The sequence below is a fragment of the Passer montanus genome, unplaced genomic scaffold (assembly GCF_014805655.1).
Source record: "Passer montanus isolate IOZ18808 unplaced genomic scaffold, ASM1480565v1 scaffold31, whole genome shotgun sequence".
Classification (NCBI taxonomy): Eukaryota; Metazoa; Chordata; class Aves; order Passeriformes; family Passeridae; genus Passer; species Passer montanus.
Window position 1 is genome coordinate 11,288,994 of NW_024367819.1, and position 26,381 is coordinate 11,315,374.

Consider the following 26,381-nt stretch of genomic DNA (forward strand, 5'->3'; position numbering starts at 1 on the left):
CCTCTACCCCATTCCTCCACCCCCCTGGAATTTTTAAGTAAAGATGTGTTTTGTGCAGATGACGCTTTTCCACCCAAATTCTGACAGACCACTCAAATACAAGAACTACAGGGCTAAACAACTGCTTTATGGAAGTACTATTGAGAAATTTTCTGATCCAACAGCTATCAGGCCAATAAATGTTTTATGCAGAGTGTGCATTTTCAATGAGTTATAACTTTATGAACTGAAAGTTGGTCATAATGTGTTCTGATACGATTGTAGCAGCCTTCCCAAATGAATACAGTAAATATCATAGCAGAATATCCCCAGTAATTTTTCTCAAACAAAAGGAATGAATAAGTTCTTTGCTAAATAAAATGCAGTCTATCCTAGTAGGAATATTAAGGACAACAGCCAGAATAAACGTATTTTGGGGATTGTGTTTTCGTCTCCACACTTCTTAAAAACTGTTTAACATGACCTACTCAATTAACCTGAATTGAGGCAAGAGATACACAGTGTACTGATATATCCAAAGGACGACATTCATTCCAATATAAAATGAATAGCATTGTATTAACGTTTATTTCTAATTACAAGAAACAGAATATCAGTCCCTTATTTGTACAAAAATACCTGAAAGATTACAATTAGGTTCACAAGCCAAAAAGCTATTTACAGTATGAAGCAAAGCATATTGAATAAAGGTTTTGTCTCTTAAGTTAATACCTTTTGCATTCCCTGAAACTTTAAACTTTATTCCATTTTACAGTCACGAAATCTTGCATTGTGACAATATAATTTACGATAAGCAAGTCTTGCCACTGGAAAGGTGCATTGATTGGTCAAACTGTCAGGTATTTAGTGCAGAAAAGATAAGACAAAACATCTAAACTGAGGCACGTGTTTCTTCAAGATTAATTAACAAATAAAAAGTTTTTTGTACTTTAACACCTATCGTAACATAACTTAACTAGTAACCTCATTACCAAAATGGTTTGGCATTTTCCTTCTCAACATATTCAAGATTGCTACATGAAGTATTTATTTAGAAAATAAAATCACAGGCAAAAAGATAAAAATTCAACAGGCTCCAAAACAACCCTGAGCATCCCCTTTACATTCATGTCATTTAAATACAAAAATAAGAGTCAAATGTCCTTCAGTCCTTGGTATTCTGAGCTGGCAGCCAGCTGAATCTGTTGGAAAACTAAGGTGGCATTGACTGTTTTCCAGCAGAAAGAAGACAAAGCAGTGATCTGCTTAAGTAAGATTGTTGCCACTTTGAAGGTGGTCACTTTCTCAAAACAGCTCACTTTAGCTGGGAAGAGTACAAAATACTAAGTCAACCATCTACATACAAAAATCATGGTTCATAGTCAAACTTTTATTCTCAATTTAAATAAGATGCAAAGTTTGTTTTTTTTATAAATATGAAACACTGCAAATACTATCTGCCTACTGGGAAAAATGCATGGTTGTCACTAAGCTATGTAAACAGAAAAACTTAAAACTACAGCATAAATGGTCTTATTAAACTGGTAATGTAGTCAATACAAGTATCTTTTTTCTCCTAATAGGGGCCAAATAGAAGCATGCAAAGTGAAGTCAGACTTAAGTTAGCTTAATTTCAAGGTTTTAAAATACATTGTCTAGAAAGCAGGAACACTCATTTCACTATGTACAATTAAAAAAAGCAAAACAAAACAAAACAGAACAAAAACAGCTTCTACTAAAAACAAAATCAAGTTTCTTCATTTTTAGTATCTAGACATTAAATGGAAAAAAATACTAAATGTGTTCTGTAAACTAAAATACAGTGTTTCTATACCATTGACATAGTTTAAGCTGATATGGACGACTCAGGCAGGTTATGGTTTGTCTTAAGCTATTCTTAACACTACATGAAGACCTAAAAGTGTAGGATTGGTTTTCCTTCTTTACCCTTTCAGATGGCTAGGATTTCAAACCCAGTGGCAAATATTAAGGATTAACTAGCCTGTGTAGATAATTTACCATTTTACAAATGCTCCATTCTGCACTACACTCTGCAAGTTCCCAGGGTGGAATACTTCTCACTGTGGCAAATGGCACCAAGCACCGGGAAGTTATTTCATTTCAGACAGTTGCTGAAGGAATGGTTGGTTGCAACTGCAGGATCAATGTGGGACTTGTCTGACTTTAATACTGATTTATCATCAGAAAGAATTATTGAGTAAACATTAAAGAATTCATTTAAACATTAACAATAAAGTAGTTCTGATGACAAACCAGAGCAAGATACATGCTTGTCTGCCACAGGTACTGGTGTGCAGTAGCACACATGACACAGGGATCACCTGTTACCTCAATGGATGATATTGCCAGCAGTTACTTTACAAACCTGTTTCTATTCCCAGCATGTTCCTTCTCACCATGTAAACTTTCACTACCCTACAAGAAGCAGAAGGGGTTCAGTTCTTCTTATGCCCTATCCCCAGGAGAGTGTTGTGTCACTGTAGCTTTACTCTATCGAAAGAGCTCTTTGAAACAGTCTGAAAATTCAAGGAGCTATAAAGCTAAAAACACTGGTTTTAATTTTTTTTTATTTTGTCATACTAAGACTACCTGCAGAAGAATCTTCTCACAAAAAATGGTGGTTTCAAATACAAGTGTAGTCATTCAGTCCTACTCTATTTAGTAACAGTAAGTTTCCTCAGGAAAACAGTCAAAAGGCTGTAAAAAACAAACCACCACTCCAATAATAAAAATTTGTGCATAGAATCTAATACAGTCTCTGCATGACTGGATGCCACTAATATGCCATCAACATACTACAGCCATAATGCTACAAGTCAACAGTTTTAAGAGTACGTATATTGGTGGTATGTTCTTTTAGAATTGTATCCTCATTGCTTCTTCAAAGACATCGGCAGATCATTGAACCTCAGGTCTCCAGAGAAGTACTGAGACATACGCGCGCGCACACACACACTTCTTGATTTTCTTCTAGATCCTTTTAGGCTGAAGCATTCCATACATTTTAGGGTGCAGATTAATACCCAACTCCTGCATGAATTTTAAAAGCCACATCAGCTCCTAATATAGGCTGCATACAATATCCGAAACAAAGTAGGAGTGCAAAAAAAGTGATCAATACAAAAAGTAAACACACTAGTCTTAATTGTCAAGATTATTCCAGGGCAAGAGTTCTTTTCAAAGATTTCTCTTCACACTTGTTCCTGTTAAGTGGCCCAGCCAAGATATTTTCCAGTTTTGTTTCAAATTTACTCATTGTTTTACAGACCCTCCCCCCAGTTTTGGGATGCTGGGACACTCAGCAGCAATCACTCTTAGGTGTTAGACAAACCAGCAATCTTGGTCTGTTGGCACCTGTCGAATCCATCCCTTTCAGAGTCCCAAGGTGCATAATATTTATTTTTTTAACCAACTTACAAATCTGCCAATTCCCCAGTGTCAACGTTCTCTTACAATTACTCTTCTATCAAATCCAGTCTTCAGCAAGAATCAGATTTGAGGTCATAAGGCCACTCGGATGCAGTGGTGTTTGAGTTTGCAGGGCAAGACTCCTTTGTTTAGTTGATAGAATTCAACAAGCTGGATTAGATCACTGAATTTGGTGTTCCCATCATCCAGACTGAAAAATATCTGTCCATCATCTTCACACTAGGAAAACAAAATATCAAGTTAGGCTGCACATGAAGAGATACACAAGTGGAAAAACTTAAGAGTACCACCAGTGTGTGACATAAATAAATGATGGGCACTCGGTTGGCACTTGGTTGCATAAACAACACAGTATCTGCAGTTCTTTATGAAACCATGCACAGGACTAGAAAAAACATACCTTAACCCAGCTTGTAACATTTTGCTTATGAAAGTGAAAACTTGTGGGCAGAGTAATTGAAAGTTGTACAGAAAGCACTGGCATTCATTAGATAAAACAAAAATACCCTAAAAGGATTTGTTAACTTTTTGTAAAATTGGCGGGCTAAACCATAGAAGAGAGTTTGGAACAAACCTAAAAAAGTCAATATAATCTTAAATTTTTCATGCTTTTTTGGATCAAGATAAAAATCAAATTGTTTTCCAACATCTCTGTGTAATGTTGTTTGAAGCTCAACATTATTGGATAACCTCCAGGATAAAACTTTTTAAAGTTTCCCAAAGTTGTACGTTTGCTTAAGAGAGAAGGGAGACAACAGCTGCTGTTGTCTCTGACAGTCACAGAAAACAAGTTCTGTGCATTAGACAGACCTGTGTAATGTAGTGACTTACAATAGTTTTCCAGCAATGTTAACCAATAATTTTAATCAGACATTGGATTGATTAAAGAATATTCTAAAGAATATCCACTTATATATTTGCTAATGGAAACATCCTTGTTAGTTAAATCAGTAATTAATAAGAGATCTCCTCAGATGTTGGCAAAGCTTAATGGTTTAAAATTTCAGGTTTTTTATCAGTATCAAAAATAATCTACTTACCGGCAAGATTTGAAAATGCTTTATTTTCTGATGATGGCATAACGTAAGTACAAATGCCTTTGGATTGCTTTGGCTGTCCCGGAGAAGAAATAATCTAGGAGAGAACATTTTTAAGAACAAATTGAATACCCCCATCTGTTTGTTTTTAAATAATCAGTACTACTAAGCAATAGTGTGCCACTGCTGAACTCTTCTTTAGAGGCGTTAAGAGGTGATTCTAACTGGCAATTTGCTTTCTATTATTATACCATGACTATGCAACATTAACAGATGAAGAAACAAGAAGTGCAAGATACATGATGGTAGTTCTTCCCCTAAGAATGTACCTATGAGGCTTTTTTTAAGGTTCCCTCTAACTCAGCTTTCTATTAATGATATGTACTCTCATGAAGAAAATGTTATAATTTAATTCTAGAGAAAATATGAATTTCTGTAGATGGGAAAGTAATATATGGGAATCTGATCTCACTACAATATCTTGCATCAGGTCACAGAAATCCAGTCTCAGCAAAATTATGTGTCGGTTAAATGGCTACAGTGGCACAGAAACAGGCCAATACTTTCTTAAAATTATTTACCAGTAAAGTAGCTTCCGAATTATCAAGATGGGAAAACACACACTGATTTTTCCTCTAGAACAGTCACAGTATTTTCCCCTCAGCATGTGGAAAAAAATGTACATTAGGCATACAGCTACCAACATCATACACCACGTAGCTGTCACTTTTAAGTTAACCCACAAAACTGAAGTCCTACCCCAAATGGACTTTATTTAACATTCATACTGGGAAAAGGAGAAAAAAAGCTAGACAAAAAACCCTGTTTCCTCCCCTTGATATTTAAGAACTAAGGAAGCCGATCCTCTCCATGCCACAGGAAAAAAGAATATACCTTTGGCAGAAGGCTTATAGCAGGAAGCACAAGTGGATTTTGAGAGATGGCTGAGCACAGGACTGGGCAGGCCTTTTAATTGCTGACCACTAAACAAGGAACACACTTTTCCAAGGGGCAGTTGAAAGAACTGCTTGTAGTCTTAAGAACCCAAAAGATTTTACTCTAGCTCCTCAGAATTGATTAAGAAATGTCAGTACCAGAAAAATGCACCATCATAACCAGTGAGTTCAGTAGTAAGGGACAGGCATATCTTGCCACTCTCAGAAACCATGCATGATATTTGAACGTTCCATTGTAATCCTAGGAAGACCAAATGTGTGGAAAAGGGACAAAAGCCTTTATACATTAGCATCCATGTGAGGGAGAAAGACCATACCTGCCCTGTGGCTGCTGCAGTTCATGCAGGTATCTCTCAATTATTTTTCATCTAGCTGTTTCATATCAGGCATGGTATCCTAAGCTGGTGGCAGACAGCAAAGGTCTGCACAACTGATGCTGCAACTGTTTAATCAACCTCAAGCAACCAGCTTGCACACAAACAATGGCTATTAAGTGAGATGTATCCTCAGCAAGAACTTCCAGAGATATCCAAGATAGCAGCACCAGTTGCTTGTATGCAGTATTGAGCCTCTTCCATGAACCATCAGGAGACTGTTAATTTTTACCTTCTTTTGTTCAAGAACACACAGAGCAGGAAAACACAGGCAAGAGCTTTCCACCCTGAAAATCTTGATCCTTGTCTCAGAACACATAGGTAACCTGGTTCTTTTGTCACTGCTGGTGGACCTTACTATGGCTAAATTAACCAGTTTTTACATTCCACAGTGACTAAGCTGATTAGGCACAAATTTAACACAGCATCAAACACATGAACACGTTCATAAAGGCCTCAAGAAGGATGGGCCACCAGATTCCTAAGGCAACAAAACAAAACGAGCCCAAGATTATAACATGAGAAAACCAGAAACACAAAAAGTCAGCAGTGATCTCAGCTTCTCTTTTCTGTTGAACCTGCTTAGCTAAAACCCCCTGTCTAGCCTTAGACTAGACAAACCCCCCCAAAATAAGCAAACACTGCTTGATGAATATATATGCACTAGCAATTTCTACTTCCCTGATGTATTTTAGTCTTCAGAAAGATTAGTGTTGCTTCTGAATCAGAAAATGCTGAAGAAAGGTTTGAACTACACTGTCTCCTGTGAAGCCAACATGGATGTTTCTACCTTAACCCTGAGAGAATAAAGACAGCGAACCAAAGGCAACCATGCTTTCCCCATCCTACAAATCAACAATGCTGAATGCAGTTCAAGCAACAACCATAACTCCGTATAAATAAGCAAAACAGAGATGCTCAGAAGATACTTAAAATACGACCACAGACATTTAAGAGAGTGCTGGAACAGGTACTTGCATTTCTTTGCTCTAGAACAGAAATAGTGAGCAAGCACCATTAGCTGCTCTGATTCATGCAGAAGAGCACGGATGGCTGATTATAAATTTGTTGGCAAATGGTTAGGTACAGCTTTGCCTGAAAAATATCTCCTCAACGCATATTACAAGAATTAGCTATTTACAAATTCTATCATCTAAAACTTGACTACCTCTGCTGGAAAAAAAGAAAGACAATTAAGTGTATTTTAAGATTTTACTTTTCAAATTAAAAGTTAGGATCCACTCCTACAAGCACACACTCTGACTTTTTGGAATCCAGGCAGGTTATAACGGGACTACTCAACAATCAGGTTACTCAGAAATGCTCATAAACCTGTAAACTATTACAGCATAAGTTGTGCTCTCATCTATAAAGCTTACTGTCAGATCATAAATACCGAGCAACAAGAATACCTACCCATCTACAAGCCCTTGTTGCTTAATAATCCTGTGAGATTCTTCTCTAGAGATTCTGCCGTGAAACCAGTGCTGTGTCCTATGAATAACTGGAGGTGAGAGGAAAAAGAGGGAGAGGATGGTTAAAAACAGTTACACTTGCAACCATTTTTTTTCACATACTAATTATTTAAACATTTTAAAAGTGGGTATAGATCTCTTACAGAATATAAAGTATCTTCCATCAACCTATATAAAAAAGAATCAATATAAAAAAATGCATCTACTTAATATACCAAGTAGAGAGGCATCATATCTCCATGTGTTTTCCAATTTGCAGATATACAATTAGGTAAAAGATAGAAGTCTCTTGTAATATTGCTTTCTCATAGCTTTTTGAACATACTGGGACTAACATTCCTTAGAACTCAATGTATGAACTAATGAGTTAGAAAGAAGTCCCTCTAAATCTCAAATAAAAAAATGCACTTTAGATGGTGCTTTCAAGAGTCGAGTTAGCACCCAATATTTTTATCTTTATTGTTTTGTTCTTCAAATGGTATTTTAAAATTTTGTTAACAAACAGCAAGACAAAATAGCTGTGTTTCCTCCAAGAAGTATAGGATATTAATATGAAATTTCTTGTTGCTTTAATAAATTTACAGTCTCAAATAAATGTTGAGGACTTGCATATTTTATATTTTTCAGTTATTATGGAACAAATTCCATTTTGAAAACTCTCATTTCTACTCTTTACAGATTAAAAGATTACTCATTGACTTTCCTTATCCCAAATGGCAAATTAACTGCTGGATTCTTTTAAATGGAAATGTTTATGGAGTGTCTATTTTTACAAAATACAAGTTTTAAAAGACTAGTCCTAAAGAAAAGTTTGAGTGGGCCATCAAAGGAAAACAAGTTCCTTCTATGGTGTCTGTATGGGTAGGCATGTTAATGACACAGGAGCTACTGATAAGGATTGTATTTGACATCAAGGCATTCGTACTACATGGCTGCACTCTGTGTCTGTATGAAATGTACCTTTTCTTTACCCACAGAGACCTCTGACACTATGGCTACAAACCATCAGAATTTACCTGTACTCAGTGTGGAAGGATGGAGTGGACTTTGGCTACCCAAGATGTTCATTCTTGTGCTACGTTTCTATAGAGAAAATGAATTATCGTTAAATCCACACTAACATCTCGGGAGAAGAGAATTAGTGCACATGCAATAAAGATTAAATTTACAGGAAACTGGGGGCTGGGCAGATTTAATGCAAGGATAAGAAAAAGAAATGCAACTTTGGAGGGGACTAATCTACAAGCAGCAGCTCATTTCAATTGGCTTAAAACATGAGCCAGATGTTAATGATGAAAGCTCAGTATCTTAAAAAAAGAAAAGGAAAAAAAAGACAGAAAAAAAAGTAAAGACTGATATGTTTCTGCTCAGGCAAAACACCAGGCACTCAGTAAATCAAGCAGTATTTCCCTCCCGTACATAAAGCACCAGCTAATGCTTCAGTAATGACTCCTTTTCCCTAAAAGACGAGCATGTGGGAAAACTTGTACTGCAGCTGTCTGTCCACAAGACACTATAAACAAGTTACATCAGTTTTCATTGCAAGAGGTCCTGCCTCTTGTATATTCTGCAATTAAACTTACTGGGAGCAAGCCATTAGTCAGAGCCCCAGCCTCTTCCATGTGGGGAAGCATTTAATTTGACATATTCCTCCTCAGAGACTGGTTTTGCAAACTGGCAGTAAAGTTCTGGTGGGTCTGCTTTCCCCCTCAACTTTCCTCTGGACACTAGGGGGACAGAGAAGCAGTGGTAGAAGGTTGTTGTGAATGTGACAGTTTTGCTAAAGATGGATATTGACTTTCAGATCTGCATGCTTGCAGTGTGATTGCTTCAGGTCGGAGCTAAGCTATACTGTGACCAGCACTGCACTAACATCATAGCACACTCTGTGTTTTGGCTCTCAACAGACACTTACTGATTGCAAAAATAGAAAAGAAGAGAAGATAGCTACCCTCCAAGCATGTCCTTCTTCCAAGGCAGCACTCTGTGCTTCAGCAGGATTTTCAATAACTCTTCCTATTTGCCCCGAAAAATCCATTGCTACTAGTGAGTTTTCAGATACACTTCTCTGAAAAGGAATTTTCACTTGTTTCAAAAAACAGGGAAAGGAAAAACCAGCTTGAGAGTTTCACTTCAAACTGTTTTGGTTTCAGAAGACTGTCCAAAGTCCTCCTTCAACAGCACAGAAAATACATCTCATTTTTTTCTCCTTTCAAAAGGTTCACAGACACAAAAATAGATGTTTTTTCAACTGCAGGGGAGGGAGACGATTCAAAGGCTCAGAATAAAATCTGTTTGCTCAAGTTGCCCACTTGCCCTATTACTATATTCCAGTCATTTTCAGGGCCAGTTGGGATCCAAATATAGGCTCTTCCCTTTTAGGTAGTTAACAGTCAGCTCTTGGCCCAACATATTTTAGGAAATCTACGTGTTAGTTTTGCCAGACCTAAGCTGGCTTCTGCAGAGACAGCCAGATGTCTCTCTGTGCCGTACATCTCAAAGAGCGTGACGTAGCCAAGATTTTTCAATCATGTGGATCATGTAAGCCTAAGATAATGGAGAGCCAACCACAAAAACTGTACTCATGCAAAACATGAACTTTACATTGATTTGCTACACAATGCTGAATTTACATTTTATAGCGTAAAATTTTCCACTTTTAAAATGCAAAAGCAAATGTATTTTTTCCAACATCATACATCAGTGAGGTAAAGTTCATCACTTACTACTGGAGTGGAAAAGTGTGGAAGCATGGCTTTTCGCTGCTGGGGAATTCTGTAATTCTGATACAGTAGCATTCCATACTGCCAACAGAAACACAAGGACATTATTATTCAAATATATGCCCTAGAAAAAAAAACCTGTAGTGATTTCTTAATACCACTTTTATATTAGATCAAGGTCCCAAATCCATTTGTATTGAGTAATAGTGATTGGCAGGTGGCAAAGAGTAAATATGCACAAAAAGTTTTATTTTAAAAAATACAAGCTTGAGTGATATACACAGGTTATTTTTGCCACTCTCAGCTACAATCATGTTTTCCTTGTAGAACACAAGCTTTCAGTGGAGATCAGAACACACATATTAATTCCCTTCTTTTCACCCTCTAGAACTTAAAGAAATTCTGCACAAGACATTCAAACTCAGTTTTCATAATGATAAAAAATAAGAACATTTCTAATTCACTAGCTCTTCCAATAAATTTCACTGTCACTTGGTACTTATCTTAAAAAAAATAAGATTATTGAATTCCAGTCATGCTCTTGGTTGAACATGATGAATTTTAGCAACACTTGTAGTTAGGATAGGTAAACAGCTACTCAGTGCCTTCCTTAGAGGCACAGTGCTGAAGGAGAGCAACATTGCTTACTGAATGTTCTAACTGAAACAGTTTATACAATTTCCAAACAGGGTAATATAGGACTATGGAAAGCTAAATGAGATGGTGAATAAAAAGGAGCATTATAGATATAGCCTTGGGGCAAAGCCTTAATTTTCGCTGACTGTACACCTTTAATCATCTTTTGGTGTGTCTTAAAAACAAAGTCTTTTTTTTTTCAGTACATAGGATGTAGTAAGGTAGAGAGAAAAACACAGCAGTTTTCAAAGCAGAACATTCAGAAAAAATTTGGAACCAAACCAGAATTTATGCACATTTTTCTATGAAGATCAGGAAGTTCCCCCCTTCAAAGGGCACCAAATAGTCAGCTTTCTCCTTAGTTCCGTCCATCCTGATTTTGTTTCAAAAAGCAGTGAAACCTCCTATCATATTATCAAGAAGTTTCATTGCATGCTCTCAGATATGAGTAACTTTCATCCAGATATAGGGTTACTTATTTTTGTTACCTCTTCTAATAGAAAAATGGAAAAAATGGAAAAAAATTGCTAAAGGAATGCTGTTCTGGTAAAGGGAACCACTTACTATTATAAAAAACATTTTCTTTAACTTTATGATAACTTGAAAATACCATGTTAAGTAGGTTTTTTAATTTGTTCTCATATCTCAGATTTGGATCCCAAACTAAAACTATACTTGATTCATATGTGAAGGAATAGATCTTAGTCCCGTGCTTAAATTCTTAGGTGGGACAGGTCTGCTTGGCATTTTGCTCTTATCAGTATTGTTTTGGAGCAGATGATATTTAAGAACATATAGGTAATTTCTCATTAACAAAATAACAAATGCCACTTAACTCTAGGTGTAGCTTTGCGAAAGTAGAAGAGATTAGCTACCTTGAGGAGTCGAAAGGCAGTCATCCAGCACGTCCTGCTTTGCTCGTCTTCAGCACACAACAACCGCAGTTCCTTAGTTTCATTTCTCACTCTGTTTGGCTTTAAAGTATTAAGAGATTAGAAGTCAGATACATTCATTAGAAAACCAACAACGCTGTAAGCTTCGAATCACTGTAAGCAGGGTAAAGGCAGCTACAGTGTTAGTCTAAGAACTAGCCAGAAAAAGCTCCCACCACACTGAATTTAAAGCTCAGGAGAGGCTGAGCATGCTCTGAAGGAAATCACTCTCTCAGCTGGGTCCAACAAGATCAAATGTTGGTGCCTCCTGACTTTTAGAAGATGGGGTCATTGATCCTTGTAGGCCCCCTCCAACTCAGGGTTTTCTATGATTGTATGGCTTGAAATAACCTGCAGTCCTAGCAGTTCATAGGAAAAAGATATTTTGGCCATGCTAGAACCAGACCTGGGCACTTAGTTTTGCTGGGTTCGGTAGTTAGAGAGGTTTATTTGTTTGTTTGGGTTTTTTTGGTTTTTTTTTTTTGAGGTTTTGTTGTTGTTGTTTTGGCTTGGTTGTTTGTTTTTTTTTAATTTTTTGTTTTCAAATTTGTGAGAAGTTTTATAAACCCCCATTTTGAAATGAAGGATGAAAGTTTCCATAACTGAGGGTAACTGAAAGTTTGCTTCCATCAGTTCAGGATGCGTCCTGCAGCCAGTCTCTTTGATGCAAACTCTTGCTGTCTAGCTCTGGAATGGCTGCTAGGAAGGAGACGACTTCACTACTGCCATAAAACCAGCTCCCAGTCTTATTTTCTTCTCAGAAAATTACACTTTTCAAACCTTTGAAATATTTTCCAAGTGAATCTTTCAACACAACAGTTTAAAAAATCTTCAAAGGCAAATGGTTTTTCTTACATTTATTTTTCCATTTTTCCAAGACACTTTAATAAAGGCAAACTTCTGGCCCACAATAATAATAAAATTGCGCCCCATCAGAGCTTGATCCTTTGCTGCTGTATAGTTTTGGTGCTTACTGTCCACAGCAGCTCTTCTGTTTGATTAGTGAACTTTGGAAAAGCTTTCATCTGTGAGGTGAACCAAGGCCATCTCACAAGCACACCATGCTTCAGCTCTGAGCTGCTCTTGCACAAAAATTTCCCAAACCAAAGGAGCACCAGATAAAGTGTTAAAAGTGTCACAAAAAATGATGGCAAGATTCACAGGACACGCTTGCCAAATGAAAGATGTTAAAGATCAAGTCCTTGTGACAGAAATGGCTTGCAGAGTTTTTACATACAAATTCCATTTAGCTGGGGGTTGGGGTGACTGAGCTACCAACACCGTCTGGAAGAACTCGGTGAGAAGATTTACCTTTATACAAAATCCATACTCTGCAGGAGCATTGTATAGCTTCTTGCCTGCTATCAACGAGAAGATATTGCTGTCTTCTAGGTCAGCCAACAACTGCAAATGTCTTGGCTCCTAGGGAAATAACATGATTTAGCACAGGTAAGTGAAAGGTTTTGGAAGATGTGCAAGCTCTGCAGTCTCTCAAGCTCAGCCTCCAACAGAGGGCAGTGCACGAACACTGCTCCTCTCCCAGGCAGCCTCAAGTGGCCATGGCACGCACTCCTTAAATACCAGCCTACCAGCAGAAAGTGCTTGGTACAGGAAGCTCACAAAATACTTATGCAAACCCATCATATTAAAAATGGCCTGGCCTATTACATTGGTCCACAGAAATCTGAAGGTTAGCACAACTTTAGTGGCCACAATGATGTTGCCTGGCTGGTTTGTTTTTATTTTATAATGAAACTCTATGGTTGTGTTCATGCATTGAGAGCCCAGAGCTCAACTGCCATTTGATCATCCCTTACTTAGCTTTTTCTGTGTAACCAAAAATGGGAACACTGTGTGGAGATTTTTAAAAAACAGCAAAAAATACCCACTGTAAAAGCAGAAAATGCTTTCACATGCTAGTACTGTGCAACTTCTTTTCTAATCTTACCTTTGACGTTCCTTTTGTAGAACAATAAAGTCCTGATCTCCTCAAACACATAAACAGTTTCTTCCATGATTTCCTACCCAGCTCTTTCACATGCAAGAAACCTTGAATTTCAGGGCAGCTACTGGAGTTTAAAAAGTTCTGTTGGAGAGGAAAATGTAGATCAACATTGTATCCTATGGATGAATTGTAAAATTGTCGCTGTATTTGCAGAATGGAGAATAAATCACTTTGCTGACTTGAGGTGCAGTTTCACACTAGGCTTAAACTGACCTACATGTTTAATCTGGTTTATGACCAAAACATATCATTCCCGCTCCTCCATTCTGTCTACCTGGCCATCTCCTCCTGCAACTGACACCTTCCTATTCTCTGCGTCAAGACTTAAATCTCAAAAAAGCTACTGCTTCTCTGTATTCCCATTTGTCTTGCACCTGGCCTGAAGGGAGAGAAAGTGAGCTTATTAATTCTTAAAATAATACCCTGTCACAGCAATTGTGGCAAATTGTCTAACTTGGAAACATTGGCCAAAATCTCCGTCTTTGTCCTCAAGTTTTTGAAAGGGAAGAGCCTATTTAGGGATTTCATGTTGTCCCAAGACAAGAGGTATAACAGACAACAGAGTATTTAACTGAAAATTAAATGTAGAGCAGTCAAGTAAGTGCCAGCAATTATATCAGACCTCAGGATTGAAAAGCATTTAAGTTCTTGACATCAGCTGAGGAACCACATACAAAATTTGATTTCTGATATATCACAGGAAGGAAGAATTAATTATGGGAGGAGAACTGATGGATTGCTCCCTTATTACAACAGGACAGGTTTTTAAATGCACAAGAGGACTTCATCATTAGGTTAAATGCCAAATTAACAAATTCAATAAGTATGAAGAAAAATGCATAAACCTGGTTAGCCTAGATGTCTCAGCAATTCTGCAAAGTTGTGTTTTGGTATGGACAATGCCCATAGGAAACAAAACCAAAACCAGCACCCTGTGTCAGAATTCTTACTTCCATTAAACCCTAATTTTTTTTCCAGTCCTCCTCCTCATCTCATCTAACAGAATGGGAAAGAACAATCAATTTTCTTGTTGTTTGTACTATGAATCCACTTGTCAGCTGTGAAATGGAAAGACCAAAAGGAGAACAGATTCTTTTTGTCCAGTCAGTTAAAACAAAAGTAAACTAAGATGGCAAGCTTTCTTGTATGTCAGAGCCAGGTCAACACTTGGGAAAACAGATCCCACTGGTTTTAATGCTACTGTCATGACTAAAAATACTAGCTCTTAATGCAGTATATGATATCATGAAATGATATTTAATATTCTTCCCTGTCACGTGTGTAATTAAAACCAGCAAAATTGCTCAGTGTCTAAGAGGCCTCAGCTGCAACATGCTTAATGACTACTAGGCTGAAGGAGGTTTATCTTGAATAAATTACAAATGCCATTGAAATTCTGAAAAATGGTTGTGTGTTTTTCAAAAGAAGTACTTAATATAAAAATTGGAACAAAAATAGGTTTTTTAAGGGTAAACAATGAACTAGAGGGAATATGCTCACCTTTTTTCCCCCACCCTCTTGTGTTGTTAACTCCTATGACTTATGCTTCTTCAGGACTGTCCTTTTCTGAGCCTCCCAAGAAGGAAACTCATACCTCATGAAGCTGCAAGGTTTTCCTTTTGCTGCCACATGAGGTACCCTCAAAACTTTTCCATCTTCAAGAACATCTTGTCTTTTGGGGAGTCCCGCTGCTCATATTAACAAGCAACTTCAAATCTCCACTTAAATTATAGGAAGAAAGGTCCAAGGTGTGAAGACCTCCCTTCCTACCTGTCTGTGGCAATGCCAGTCCATGCCAGTTTTGGTTCCTGATTACAACCTCACTGCACATGACTTTCATTTATAATTCCAGAGGGCTTGATTTTTTTTTTTTGTTTGATTGTTTCCCAGACATAAGTGATGCTCATGTTTTAAATTCTTCTCAGTGAATGTGGAACCAGATTTTAATGGACTACAGTATGGTTGTGAGACAAAACAATTGCACTGGATCAAAAGTCAGTGGAAACTTGTCTTTAAACAGAGAGTCAGTATATATTTGCAAACATGCAAAATTACAGAAATCAAGCTAAAATCAGTTACGTGTATGTTTATATTCTTCATATATTTCTGCTTCTGCTCTATAATTTGCCTGTTATTCATGATACTGTCTTCCAGGCATCATGGTCATATGTTCTTAGCACAGTACTTCTTTAATAAATTGTGTTTTAATTTTGCTCTGGAGTTGAATGCCCACAGGTTGAGAAAACAAGTGAAGTGAAAAGGATTTACAGACTATGAGGCATAGATTGGAGTGCTAAAATGAAGAGATTTAAGTAAATCAGTTACTGGTCAGAGAGGTAGCCCACCCTCCAGCACAATCCTTGAAGGCCAACCAACCATGCCACCACCCCATTCCTTTATGAGCAAGCACGAAACTGTAGAGTGACACCAGAACTTCAGCATAAATGCAGCGCACGTGCTACCACCACACAGATTGCACAACTCTACCAACACGTATGCGTAAGGAACACACCCCTGCAATTTAACCCAGGGAGCTTTAAATGGGATTACTTTGCAAATACTGTGTACGAATTTCTACTTGCACTACTTCTTAGGGCATTATTTTTCTATACAAAAGAGCAGCTAGTTGGCTGAACCATGGGGAAGTTGGTCCTTATTGTTAATTCTTGCCAGGCACAAACATGGGACACAAAAAGCAAAAGCAAAACCTCTCATCATCTCAAACTCATCTTCTAATATCCACTGGCATTTTTACACTTTCTCCTGTGCTATGATGTGGAGTACAGAAGAGTACTCCTGTTCTGCCTTTTATAAAATCTGTATTTGTTTTTCTACAAATATACCTGCCAAGAGTGTTTGCAAGTAACAACAGGTGGCTAAACCAGACACCCACAGAGTAAGTTGAGTATTAATGGAACAAATATGTATGACCATAGCTATGAATACTTTGTGTTTACAATTTACACCTCAATGCCACTGGTTAAGATCTTTGTCAAGTATTTTCAACATTAGCCCCACGTGCTATTTGACTGTACTGGTCTTTCTCTGACTATTTTCCACATTTTTGAATTCTCTTCCTTCCTGCCTGCCTCTCAACACCCCCTACCCGCCCCCCCACCCCGCCACCTTCACCTTCTTTGTCCATACAGATAATTTACAGTACCTGCAAAAGTTGTGACTGTGGGATACTGCCATTTGTTTGCTGGCACCAGGCAACCATTTGTTCGGGAAAGAAATTCTAGACACAAAAAGAAGACAATTGGAAGTCACACTATATTTAAACACTTATAGAGAACTAGTGACATTTTCTTCCAGTCATTAATTTTTTGGAACTATCATTATTAAATCAATTTGGAGATCCCCTGACACAGAAAGTAATATTAGGGCTTTTCAAGTGCAGTTCTCCCCTTCCTTCTGCTCACCAGATGCCCATGCAGACAGATTGCGGGTTTTTAAAATATCTGTTATGCATCATTTCCTAAGTGCATTTTCCTCTCACTTCCTCTTCTACCTAGGACTTTTGGGGATCTCTAACAGCCTCTACTTTCTTGGGAAGATAAGGATGAATGGTCCTGCAAGTTGAGCATGCAGTGACTCCTCGCTTATTGCACCAATGACTTGACTTCAGATTTATTCCTCCAGTTCCCCTTTCATCTGCTATGTTTTAAAATTCACGTATAATTTGGTACACTGAATTTACTACACAAAGCAATGACAGGAAATAATTCTTGGAGTTTTTAAACATTATTTGAAGCATGGAGACATCCAGAAATGCCTGAAACAAAACAATGACTGATTGTAACAAGATGAATCACAACAAAAACATTTCCAGTTTAGAACATTTGTCACTCTTCGGGCAATATAAATTTCAGTCTTTAGGGCATAAAGAGAAGGGCTGAAGAGGGATCACCCTTCTGCCAGGTAAGTTGCACAATGAGTTATGAAAGCTAACATTTACCAGCCTCTCTTGAGTAGAAACAGTGCCATATGGCAACAGCTAATGCAACGGATAGGGAGCCTTCGCATTCTTACACCACAAGAATGATTTATTCTGTGATTGCAGGAGCCTGGGACTGAATGCCAAGCATTCTGGGTTTTACTCCCATGCTCTGTTATTAATTAAAATATACCACATGAAACTAATGCTCTAGCTCCTATGATACCAAAACTTTTGTACAACGCTCAGATGTTCATGGGTTATCAGATGGTGAGATCAACAGAAGTGAAAAACTAGGAACACTCCATGTACAGAAATGTTTCACAGAGTAAGTCAAGGCACAGACTCTGAAATAAGCACCAGCAGATGACAAATGTACATGCAAGCACACGTGTGAGGATGCAGCAACTGTGCACTTGCATCTATGAGGAGAGGAATTAATTTATCATGCGCAGTTACTTCAGCAGTGAGTTTAAACATGACCTCATGTATCTTTTTTCCTTCTTGCACCACAGATGCCTGACTGACCCAAAATCTGTTCTTACCTAACCACCTCTGGATTACCCTTCCTCAGCTATCTCAATGGGATGCACCAGCTGTCAGCTGACACTGATTCATGACAACAGTCTGCTCCAACATAATCGTTTGGATAAAATGTGAAAAAGTCTTCCTCAGATAAGAAGTTACACAGTAACCAGCTTAAAATGACAACATTCAAAAGATCTTAAAAATCCAGGAATAGGTATGGCATGCAGTACTTTTCAAGCATGAGTATACTGGGGATATAGAGGGCAAGCTACTGTGATCAGTAAAGAAGGCAGAGCACACTAGTAAAGCAGAGCCATAGGTGAAAAATGCTCGATATATTTAACAATAAACTGGAAATTCCTTGTATGGAGTAAGTGCTTTAGGGGTCACCCAGATGGGTTTGGTGCTTTATTAATTATTACAGTCAGAAATTAAAAGGTTTAGATACTGCTTGTTATGTGATGAATTTGCTTTGAAACAAGTAACTTTGACAATAATGAGTAAATTGCACTTCTGATTGTTTTTCTTGAACTAATGAACATTTCCCTGTCTTGGTCACTCTCCAATGTAACTACAGACATTTTGAAACAACATTTTGAAAACACTTGAGGTTTTTAAGCTAGGAGGAAAGTAGACAGAATTTAAACATTGGTTAAAATTTTTTTGGAAAGAATTCTGTCAGTTGGTTGCCTGTTTTTTTTATAATAAATGTTTAAGACATAACAGTGCCCAGCAATGTTATTGCAATCCACCCCTCTGTGGTGTAAACAACCAAGTAATGAGACTCACCATGGGATTTTTGAAAAATTCGTATTTTGCGTAATTCTTCCTGAACAAAAATTTACTTTCACTTCCCATGGTGGATTCAACTTGAACTATGAGCTCATGATCTTCCAAGCACCTCTCTGTGGAAAAAGAACATGATGTTAATGCACAGCCAACCAGAAGTGAGACCAACTAAGAACAGAAGTTAAAACAACCCAGTGTAATTCCATTACCTTTTAAGAAATTAGCAAAACACATTCTAACTCTCAAACCATATTGCCATAAGGCAATACTTTAATTTGTAATGTATTACAAAGTTTACATTATATGACAGTGTTCTTCAAGGAATTCCTATATCAAGGCTTCATAAGCACAGACTTTTGAGAAAGCAATAGATTTTTATTTTTTTTTTGCAGTAGCTACAATAATACAGACAAACCTCTTCTTTCGGCAGTGGTTGTGTACTGTGGAACTGGCAAGGTGGACAGGTTTAAGGGGGAAAAAAGTTACAGAAAGGCCACTGTTAGGTCTTGAACTATCACAGAAATACAGTGTTGTATTTGATCACACTCTATAAAATCAGTCCATTTCAAGGTGAACTTCAGGCCTTTATTGTAGATGCTAGACAATGGGGTTTATTATGAAAGAGGTCACAGGATCTACTTTACAGGAATACTGACAGAGACAAATGTTTTGTACACATGACAGGGCAATTTTCTGCTCTAGATTTGGTTACAAGGTAACTGCCCATAACCCACCACTTCTCTGGTCAAAAGAATGGGACATCAAAGCATGAACAGATAGCTTAACAAACCCAATTTACTGAAAGTAGTAACTCGAAAGAAGGCAACTGAGTGTGCACTACTTAATGAACTCATTATCTTGACAAGTCTTAGAACTTTCTGAGAAAATATTTAGTATTTTTCAGAAGTTTTAACTAGTCAGTGCTTTCATGCCTTATATAATACAAAATTTAAAAATTAGGTCAAAACATAACTATTGCAAAACTTTAAACAAAATGCCTGTGACCTGCTGACCAAAGAAGTTTGGAGAGTCCCTTCCCCACTTTGTGTTCCTGCAATCCTTGTATTCCTACAGTAAGAAATGTCAGGGTGCCACCCAAGTTCTCTGGGGGTGTTTTCAGGACAGAAAGCAAGCAATCATTGGCATCTCTAAGAGAGCAAGGCCTGGAATATCACTGGAATTACTGAACTCAGCAGATTATGTGGTGTTCTTTGAAAATTTAACCTATGACTAAATGACTCCATGATCTTTTTCTCCTGCACTTAGGCTGTCAGTCATCACCAGCTCATTGACGACTTCAGCATTTACTATGCATTTGTGATGTCCAGCCTTGCTCCAGATTGTGTTTTCAAAGGGGTTAACATTGAAAAACCTCCATAGTGGGCTGCTTTCAAACAAAGAGATGTTTCCTAGTGCATCAGGTGAAACACCACTTTGAAGGGTAGTTCTTTGACTAAGTGCACAACAATACTGCTACAGGGTGGCTGCTAGTAAAAGACATTTGGCACCACCTCATCATTCATCACCTAAACCTACTAATTTCTAGGGGCTTTGCAGATAAAGTTTCAGGTATTGTTAATCTGGCACTACTATCATGGTTTTTAAGCAATTGGTGAAGTCAAATCTCCTCCATATTGTGGTGAAGACTGTGGGCCTATGAGGGTGAAGGGCCTATTTTTTTAAATTGTACTTCCCCAAAAAAAAAACATTTAATTACATTTGTATGAAGCTTTTTCACTGTATGAGCCCCAAAAGATCCCATGTCCTGTTACAGTCTAGTTCTGCCACCACCCAAAGTTGTGGTCTTCGCTTTCCTAACACATTAAAAATTGCTTGTCAGGGAAAACCTCTTTATTCTGTTCTGAGGAAATGAAGTATAGATGAACATTTGTGAATTGGTTTTGTATTTCAATGTTTAGTTTGTGTAAATATACTTAGTGCCTGTTTCTTAGATGCTTTAGACAAGTGACCTAGATGTATTCTGTTACTATATCAAAACCCTTCTGAGATTCTGTGGTGATATTCCTGCTGATTTAATGTTTATATTTTCATTTTGATGGTCAAAGCCATCTTGGAGAAAAGGTGCAGCATTTCATAGCATGTGCATGTAAAAAAAAGAAGCTAGTCCTGGTCAGTTTGCTATTACTTCATAGCAGTACATAGACTTGGGAAGGGCTTGGTAATTTGCACTTGGTTGGTGCAATGGGATGAACTTGACACACGAGCAACTCAGCCTGAGCCCTGCTTTGAGCTTCCTGCTACAAAACTAGAAGCACAGATGTCAGCCTGTTCAGTTCAAGAGGTCAGTCTGTCTTCAAGTGGCATTGCTGTTGAAGTGACCAGAAATGTGTCCTTTCAGTTTATCTGATAGGCTCCACTCAGTCTCCTCTATACACTTCCTGGAACAGACTTTTCCTCCACCCCACCCAAGTTAATCTGCATTATTATCAGAACTTCTACTAAACTGTAGCAGTGATACAAGGTGGGAAAAGGAGCTGGATTCCATCATGAAGAACTCACAGGCATAGCCCAAAATTCCCAATCAGGGAATCACTACAAATGACAGGTGGACCCCTGTATCAAAGAGCCCACACTGATTTTGCATTTAAGCAAGCACTGTGTTTAACTGTTCCACTTTTAATTCACTCATATTAAGGTAAATCAATACACGTTAACAAAAAAATCCAGGTACAAAACTGCAGAAATGCTTTCTTCTAACCCTCACATATTTCAGAGCCCTCTATGTTCTCTCCTGCTTGAATTGTATTTAGTAAGGTGTACAGTCAATTCTGGAACTCGAAAAATGAAGTGTGTAGCTAGGGAAGGATTCTTTCAGCGTCCAGACACATATAATCATGTGAATGTCTTCACCATTATTATTTTTGTTAATGCCCAATACATAGATCTCTGTCTCTGTCCTAAACGGATGATAGTTATGTATGGAATAGAATACAGGGAGAATACCACATTTTATAAATGTGGTATTTATAAATATAGTTAGGTATACTTATAGTAGCATATGAAATAATGGGACCAATTCAAATTTCACAGACTGCTTAAATACTGACTACAACGTGCTTAGATATTACTGGTATGGTGCAGCAGGAACCACTTTCAAATGTCAAATCAAGAAAGTATGATGGCAAATGGTCACATCACTGCCTCCAGTGAGAACACCAATATCTTGTACAGTCAAATAGGTGTTTAAAGTCATGTGTAAGCACACATTTTATTTGGAATATACTTGGCTATGTGTGTGAAGTAAACAGTGAGGTGGGGGTTCCCTACAAAGTGGGACCTCAAAGACCAATGCCGTGATAAATATGAAGCTGGCTTAAAAAATTTCATCTTGTCTCAGTCTGTCCAATAGTAAAACAATGAATTGGTTCTGCAAGAAAAGCTCTTTTGGAAAGTACTATTAGGCAAAATACAGGGAGGAAAAAACCAGAGTGAACTAAATGAAGGAACTCCTCTCTTTTGCTGGGCTTCAAGACTACCACCTGGAGCATTATGTCAGCAAGGATGTATTGTATAAGAAATAATGTCTTCTAGAAACACACAATTCTGACTGCTCTTTAACCATATTTCTCTTCACACTATGTATTTATTCACCATTGTTTCATACTTATACTAGCAATCTTACATCTAGAGGAGCAAATACGGACCATAATGTGCCTGATGATAACTTCATCCAGGTTGCAGTCACATTACTGCCTTGATCTGACAGTCTCCGAAATACAGGAAAGCATGTAAGCTACAGAGGAGCTAGGAATAAGCAGCCAAATAATGAAAAATTCAAACTGCAACCAAAACTAGTGGACAGTTGGTATTTAAAGTTTATTGAATATATATAATTAAGATGCCAAATTTAATAAACTGGATGATGTTGTCTCCTGTTAAATGAACGAATTTATTCCCTTTCCTGTCCTCATCCTTTCAAATATGTGAAACCTGTATAATTACATTTTTTTTATTCTTGAAATATTTTTTTGTCTGTTGGCTTTACACCCCCAAAGGCTGCATTACTTCTCACAGAGATCTACTTCATGGCCTACAGCGGACAGCCCTGGGGCCGTCCCTGTGGAACCAAGTTTGGTGGCTGCTGAAGCCCCAACCTGCACACCCCGCTTCTCTGGGGGCCTGCTTTGTGCTTCAGTGTGAGACAGAGGTCCAAGGCAGGCAGGTCCCCATGTATATAAATGCAGCCCGATAAGTATCTTGCTCTTTTCCCATCATTGTTAATTACCAAGTTATTTGTGTGTAAACAGAAGCTTTTGATTTCCTAATCAGCCTCCTGCCCGATTCATTCAGAGATGTCACACACCAGAGTTTGACAGCACAATTAGTCACCATGGAAGCTATTGTGATGTCACAAACACTGAATTGTGGCATCATTGAATGAATCTGGCAGGAGAAGGATGTTGGTTACAAAGGAGAAGGCTTCTGTTTACACAATACCTTGGTAATCAGCAATGATGGGAAAGAGAATATAGAAAAAGAGAGCCTGGTAGTTTAATGAGCATTGATAAAACTGAATATTTGTAAAGGTTTTTAGAAGTGCATGTGGCGTATTAAGCTATGGAGATAAAGATTCTGTAATTTATACCTTAATTCTTCACCTCATCCTATGTCCTCAGAATTGAAAGTATATCACAGACACAGACCAGTGAGTGTTTCATGTTAATTTTTTCATATATTTCTACACTAGGAGAGATAATAAAAACATTAACTAATCGGGATATCCTGTGTGTTTGGGGCTTTTTTAAGTGTTAGTCTGCAAAGCAGTGAATTTATTAGTGTTTAACAGTATTGGTTTAGAGCACCACATTTCCAGCAAATAATTTCCTTTTTTTATTCGTAAGGGTTCTGAATTACATTATTTGGGGCTTTTTTAAGTGTTAGTCTGCAGAGCAGTGAATTTATTAGTATTGTTTAAGAGTATTGGTTTAGAGCATCACATTTCCAGCAAATAATTTCCTTTTTTTATTCGTAAGGGTTCTGAATTACATTTTTAGACATAAAACCCCCTCTGTTAGCTACAGATAGCATTCATAATTCCAGTGTTGGCGATTGCAGCTTATGATTTGCCTTCTTCTGTTTTCTAGAAAAAACATTGCCCATGAAGCATATTGTCTAATACTCCGAATGCTACACTTTTTAAAGCGTTATTGTATTCCATGGAGAATCGTAGATAGTGTTATCTGAGCGATAAGCTGTTGCAAGCTGCACAGCAGAACCCTGTAACTAATCAGTGCCACAAAATAACAGGAAAAGCAAGACTGAATAACATGAGATACTTTCAGGTACTGTAATTAAACCAATTCACGGTGTTATTTAATTCCCCACAGCTATTCCTTTTGCTGCCTTCTTGAAACTGTAACCATGACACCTTAATTTCAATCAGGTGGAGGAGCTGCTGCCTGGAGAGCAGATACCACCTCTGGTCCAGAAATTGCCCATGGATTTGCGGGTGGTGCCACCATTTTTTCCCTGCCTGAAGTCAAGTTTAGCCCACCCCCTCCCCCACCTCAGCATGTCTAGCTTTCATAAGCATTACTGTAGGTATGTACGGCTGAGTCTGTTCACCCAGGTCTCCCAGCTGGTGATGAGCTGAGCTGTTTCATAGGACCATACTCTAAGGATCAAGCTTAATTTGCCTAAGCTGTTTATTTGCAATAGCTTCAGACACAGCAAGGTAGCAACAAAGCGCCAGCGTGAAGATTAGACAATTCTTTTTCTTCTTATAATAAAAAAACCCAGAGGATGGGAAATAAGGGAAGGACTTTTAAATAAAGGCTTAAACGCTTAACACATCAAATTGTAATACACAGAAAGCACATATGTGACTTCAGCTAATTGTACAAATAAAAGCAGTGGAAAAGAAAACGTTCCGTCTGGAAGCACATTTATATGAATTACATGTTTTATGTTCCCAGGTAACCATGCCACCCCTTTGACCATTCCCTACCTAATCCTAGGTGAGGGTGATGCTCCACTAGAGTCCAGCTGTTATCATCCACACAATGACTTTTGTAAACGAGCAGCTGACAGAGGTCCCTGGCTGTCATGTCTGCTAGAATCTCGACCACTTTGCTTGTTCCATCTTCACTAAAGACTTTTACATCCTGCAACATAAAGGGTACACTTACAGATCAACAGCTCTGAACATAGGCAAACCACACAGCTACTGTAGAAAAGCATCATCCTCTTGGTGTGAGGGTTCCAAGCACCTCGGCAGGACAAATGAAATGGATGATTCACTTTATAACACTTTCTCTCGATGCCCCCTAGACCTATTTCCCCTCCCCCCTCCCCAACACCTCCCTGCACTAAACAAAGATTCAGCAGGGTTAATATGACCACGTACACAGGAAAAGTGAGAGAGCAGGTTCTGTATAAAGCTGTGTAAGGCAAGCAAACGTGAAACAATGTCGAGAGAATACTTTGGCAACAGTGGGCGAGAGAAATCACATCCAGTCAAACACACACAATTTTCATTGCGATCCCACTGGAGGCCTCTGAACATTCACAGAGGAGCAGGCCAAGACCCCAAAGATTAAAAATGGCTCTCTTGTTCCCCACTAACTTTTGATTGTTTCATGTGTGGAAGTCCCACTCACAGTTTGCCGGCAAATCAATTACCTAGCACAGTGCACACATTTCTCTCCCTGCCCTGACTTCTCTTTTGATCCTAGCTTGAAAGTAGTTTGAAACCAAATGTGCACACGCTGCACATCCTAAATATCAATGGGGATGAGAGAACAAGTCAAGAACCTTCTCCCCCACCTCCTGAATTATACAGATGCTTTCCTCTTTGCATTGTTCTGCTCAAGCGAGAGACACTTCCCGCAAAATTATTTCTCCGGGCAAATGTGCAGGTCCCAGATTTAAATCAGCTCCGCGTTTAAAACGCTCCGCATCCTAGCTAGAGAAGGAGAGTCTAACAAAAACCTAGAGGGTAATTCGATATGGAAAATCTTACCTCAACGGCACGTAAAAGGCAGCAGTCGGAAGAACAAGATGGCATTTTAAATGGGGATTGCCTCTTGAGAGTTAGTTCTCTGCCTCCGCCGACCCTCTGCAGCCTGCGGCTGGGCGCCTGGGGTGCCGGGCGGCCGTACCCTACCTGTCACGTAGCCCCTGCTATGGGGACTGTTTCTGGGGAGGGAAACAACTCTGCCAGAGCTCCACTCAAAGGGTTACACGCAATCTTTGCGGTAGTGAATCAAACCACACTGTGCAGACCAATCCTAGCCCTCCCTCCGACTGATGTAATCATTTCCCACACACTATCAGACTTCCAAATTATTCCCGCCTCCCCCACCCCCCAAGAAAAAAAAAGGAATTACAAAGGAAATGTGGGGATTTTATGACGACCTCGGGGCGCTCGAGACCCCTGGGGCGGCGGCGGGGCGGGGTGCGGGGAGCCCGGCACGCGTGTGCTGCTGCCCCGGCGCCGGTGCCGGTCCCGCCCGCAGCCCGGCTGATGTCATCGCCTGCAACTTGGGCACTTGAACTTCTCCGCCGCCGCTCCCCGCCCGGCCCGGTCCGGCTCCGCTC

General features: G+C 38.6%; 1 protein-coding gene across 4 annotated transcripts in view; it reads right to left on the minus strand.

Annotated features, from left to right (window-relative positions):
• Positions 1–539: 539 nt before the first annotated feature.
• GRB10 (growth factor receptor bound protein 10) overlaps positions 540–26,381 on the minus strand; it is a 145,439-nt gene continuing 119,597 nt past the window's right edge. For 3 of the 4 annotated variants that reach the window (XM_039714762.1, XM_039714760.1, XM_039714759.1), the window contains 12 exons: positions 24,790–24,946; positions 18,822–18,937; positions 16,731–16,805; positions 13,511–13,648; positions 12,874–12,984; positions 11,506–11,604; positions 9,998–10,075; positions 9,187–9,339; positions 8,288–8,354; positions 7,213–7,300; positions 4,470–4,563; positions 540–3,648 (listed from right to left, as the gene is read on the minus strand). In XM_039714762.1, coding sequence (XP_039570696.1) covers positions 3,502–3,648; positions 4,470–4,563; positions 7,213–7,300; positions 8,288–8,354; positions 9,187–9,339; positions 9,998–10,075; positions 11,506–11,604; positions 12,874–12,984; positions 13,511–13,648; positions 16,731–16,805; positions 18,822–18,937; positions 24,790–24,946 — 1,323 coding nt within the window. In that variant the 3' untranslated portion in view covers positions 540–3,501. The remainder of the gene's footprint in view (positions 3,649–4,469; positions 4,564–7,212; positions 7,301–8,287; positions 8,355–9,186; positions 9,340–9,997; positions 10,076–11,505; positions 11,605–12,873; positions 12,985–13,510; positions 13,649–16,730; positions 16,806–18,821; positions 18,938–24,789; positions 24,947–26,381) is intronic. The other variant, XM_039714761.1, reaches the window with a different exon arrangement.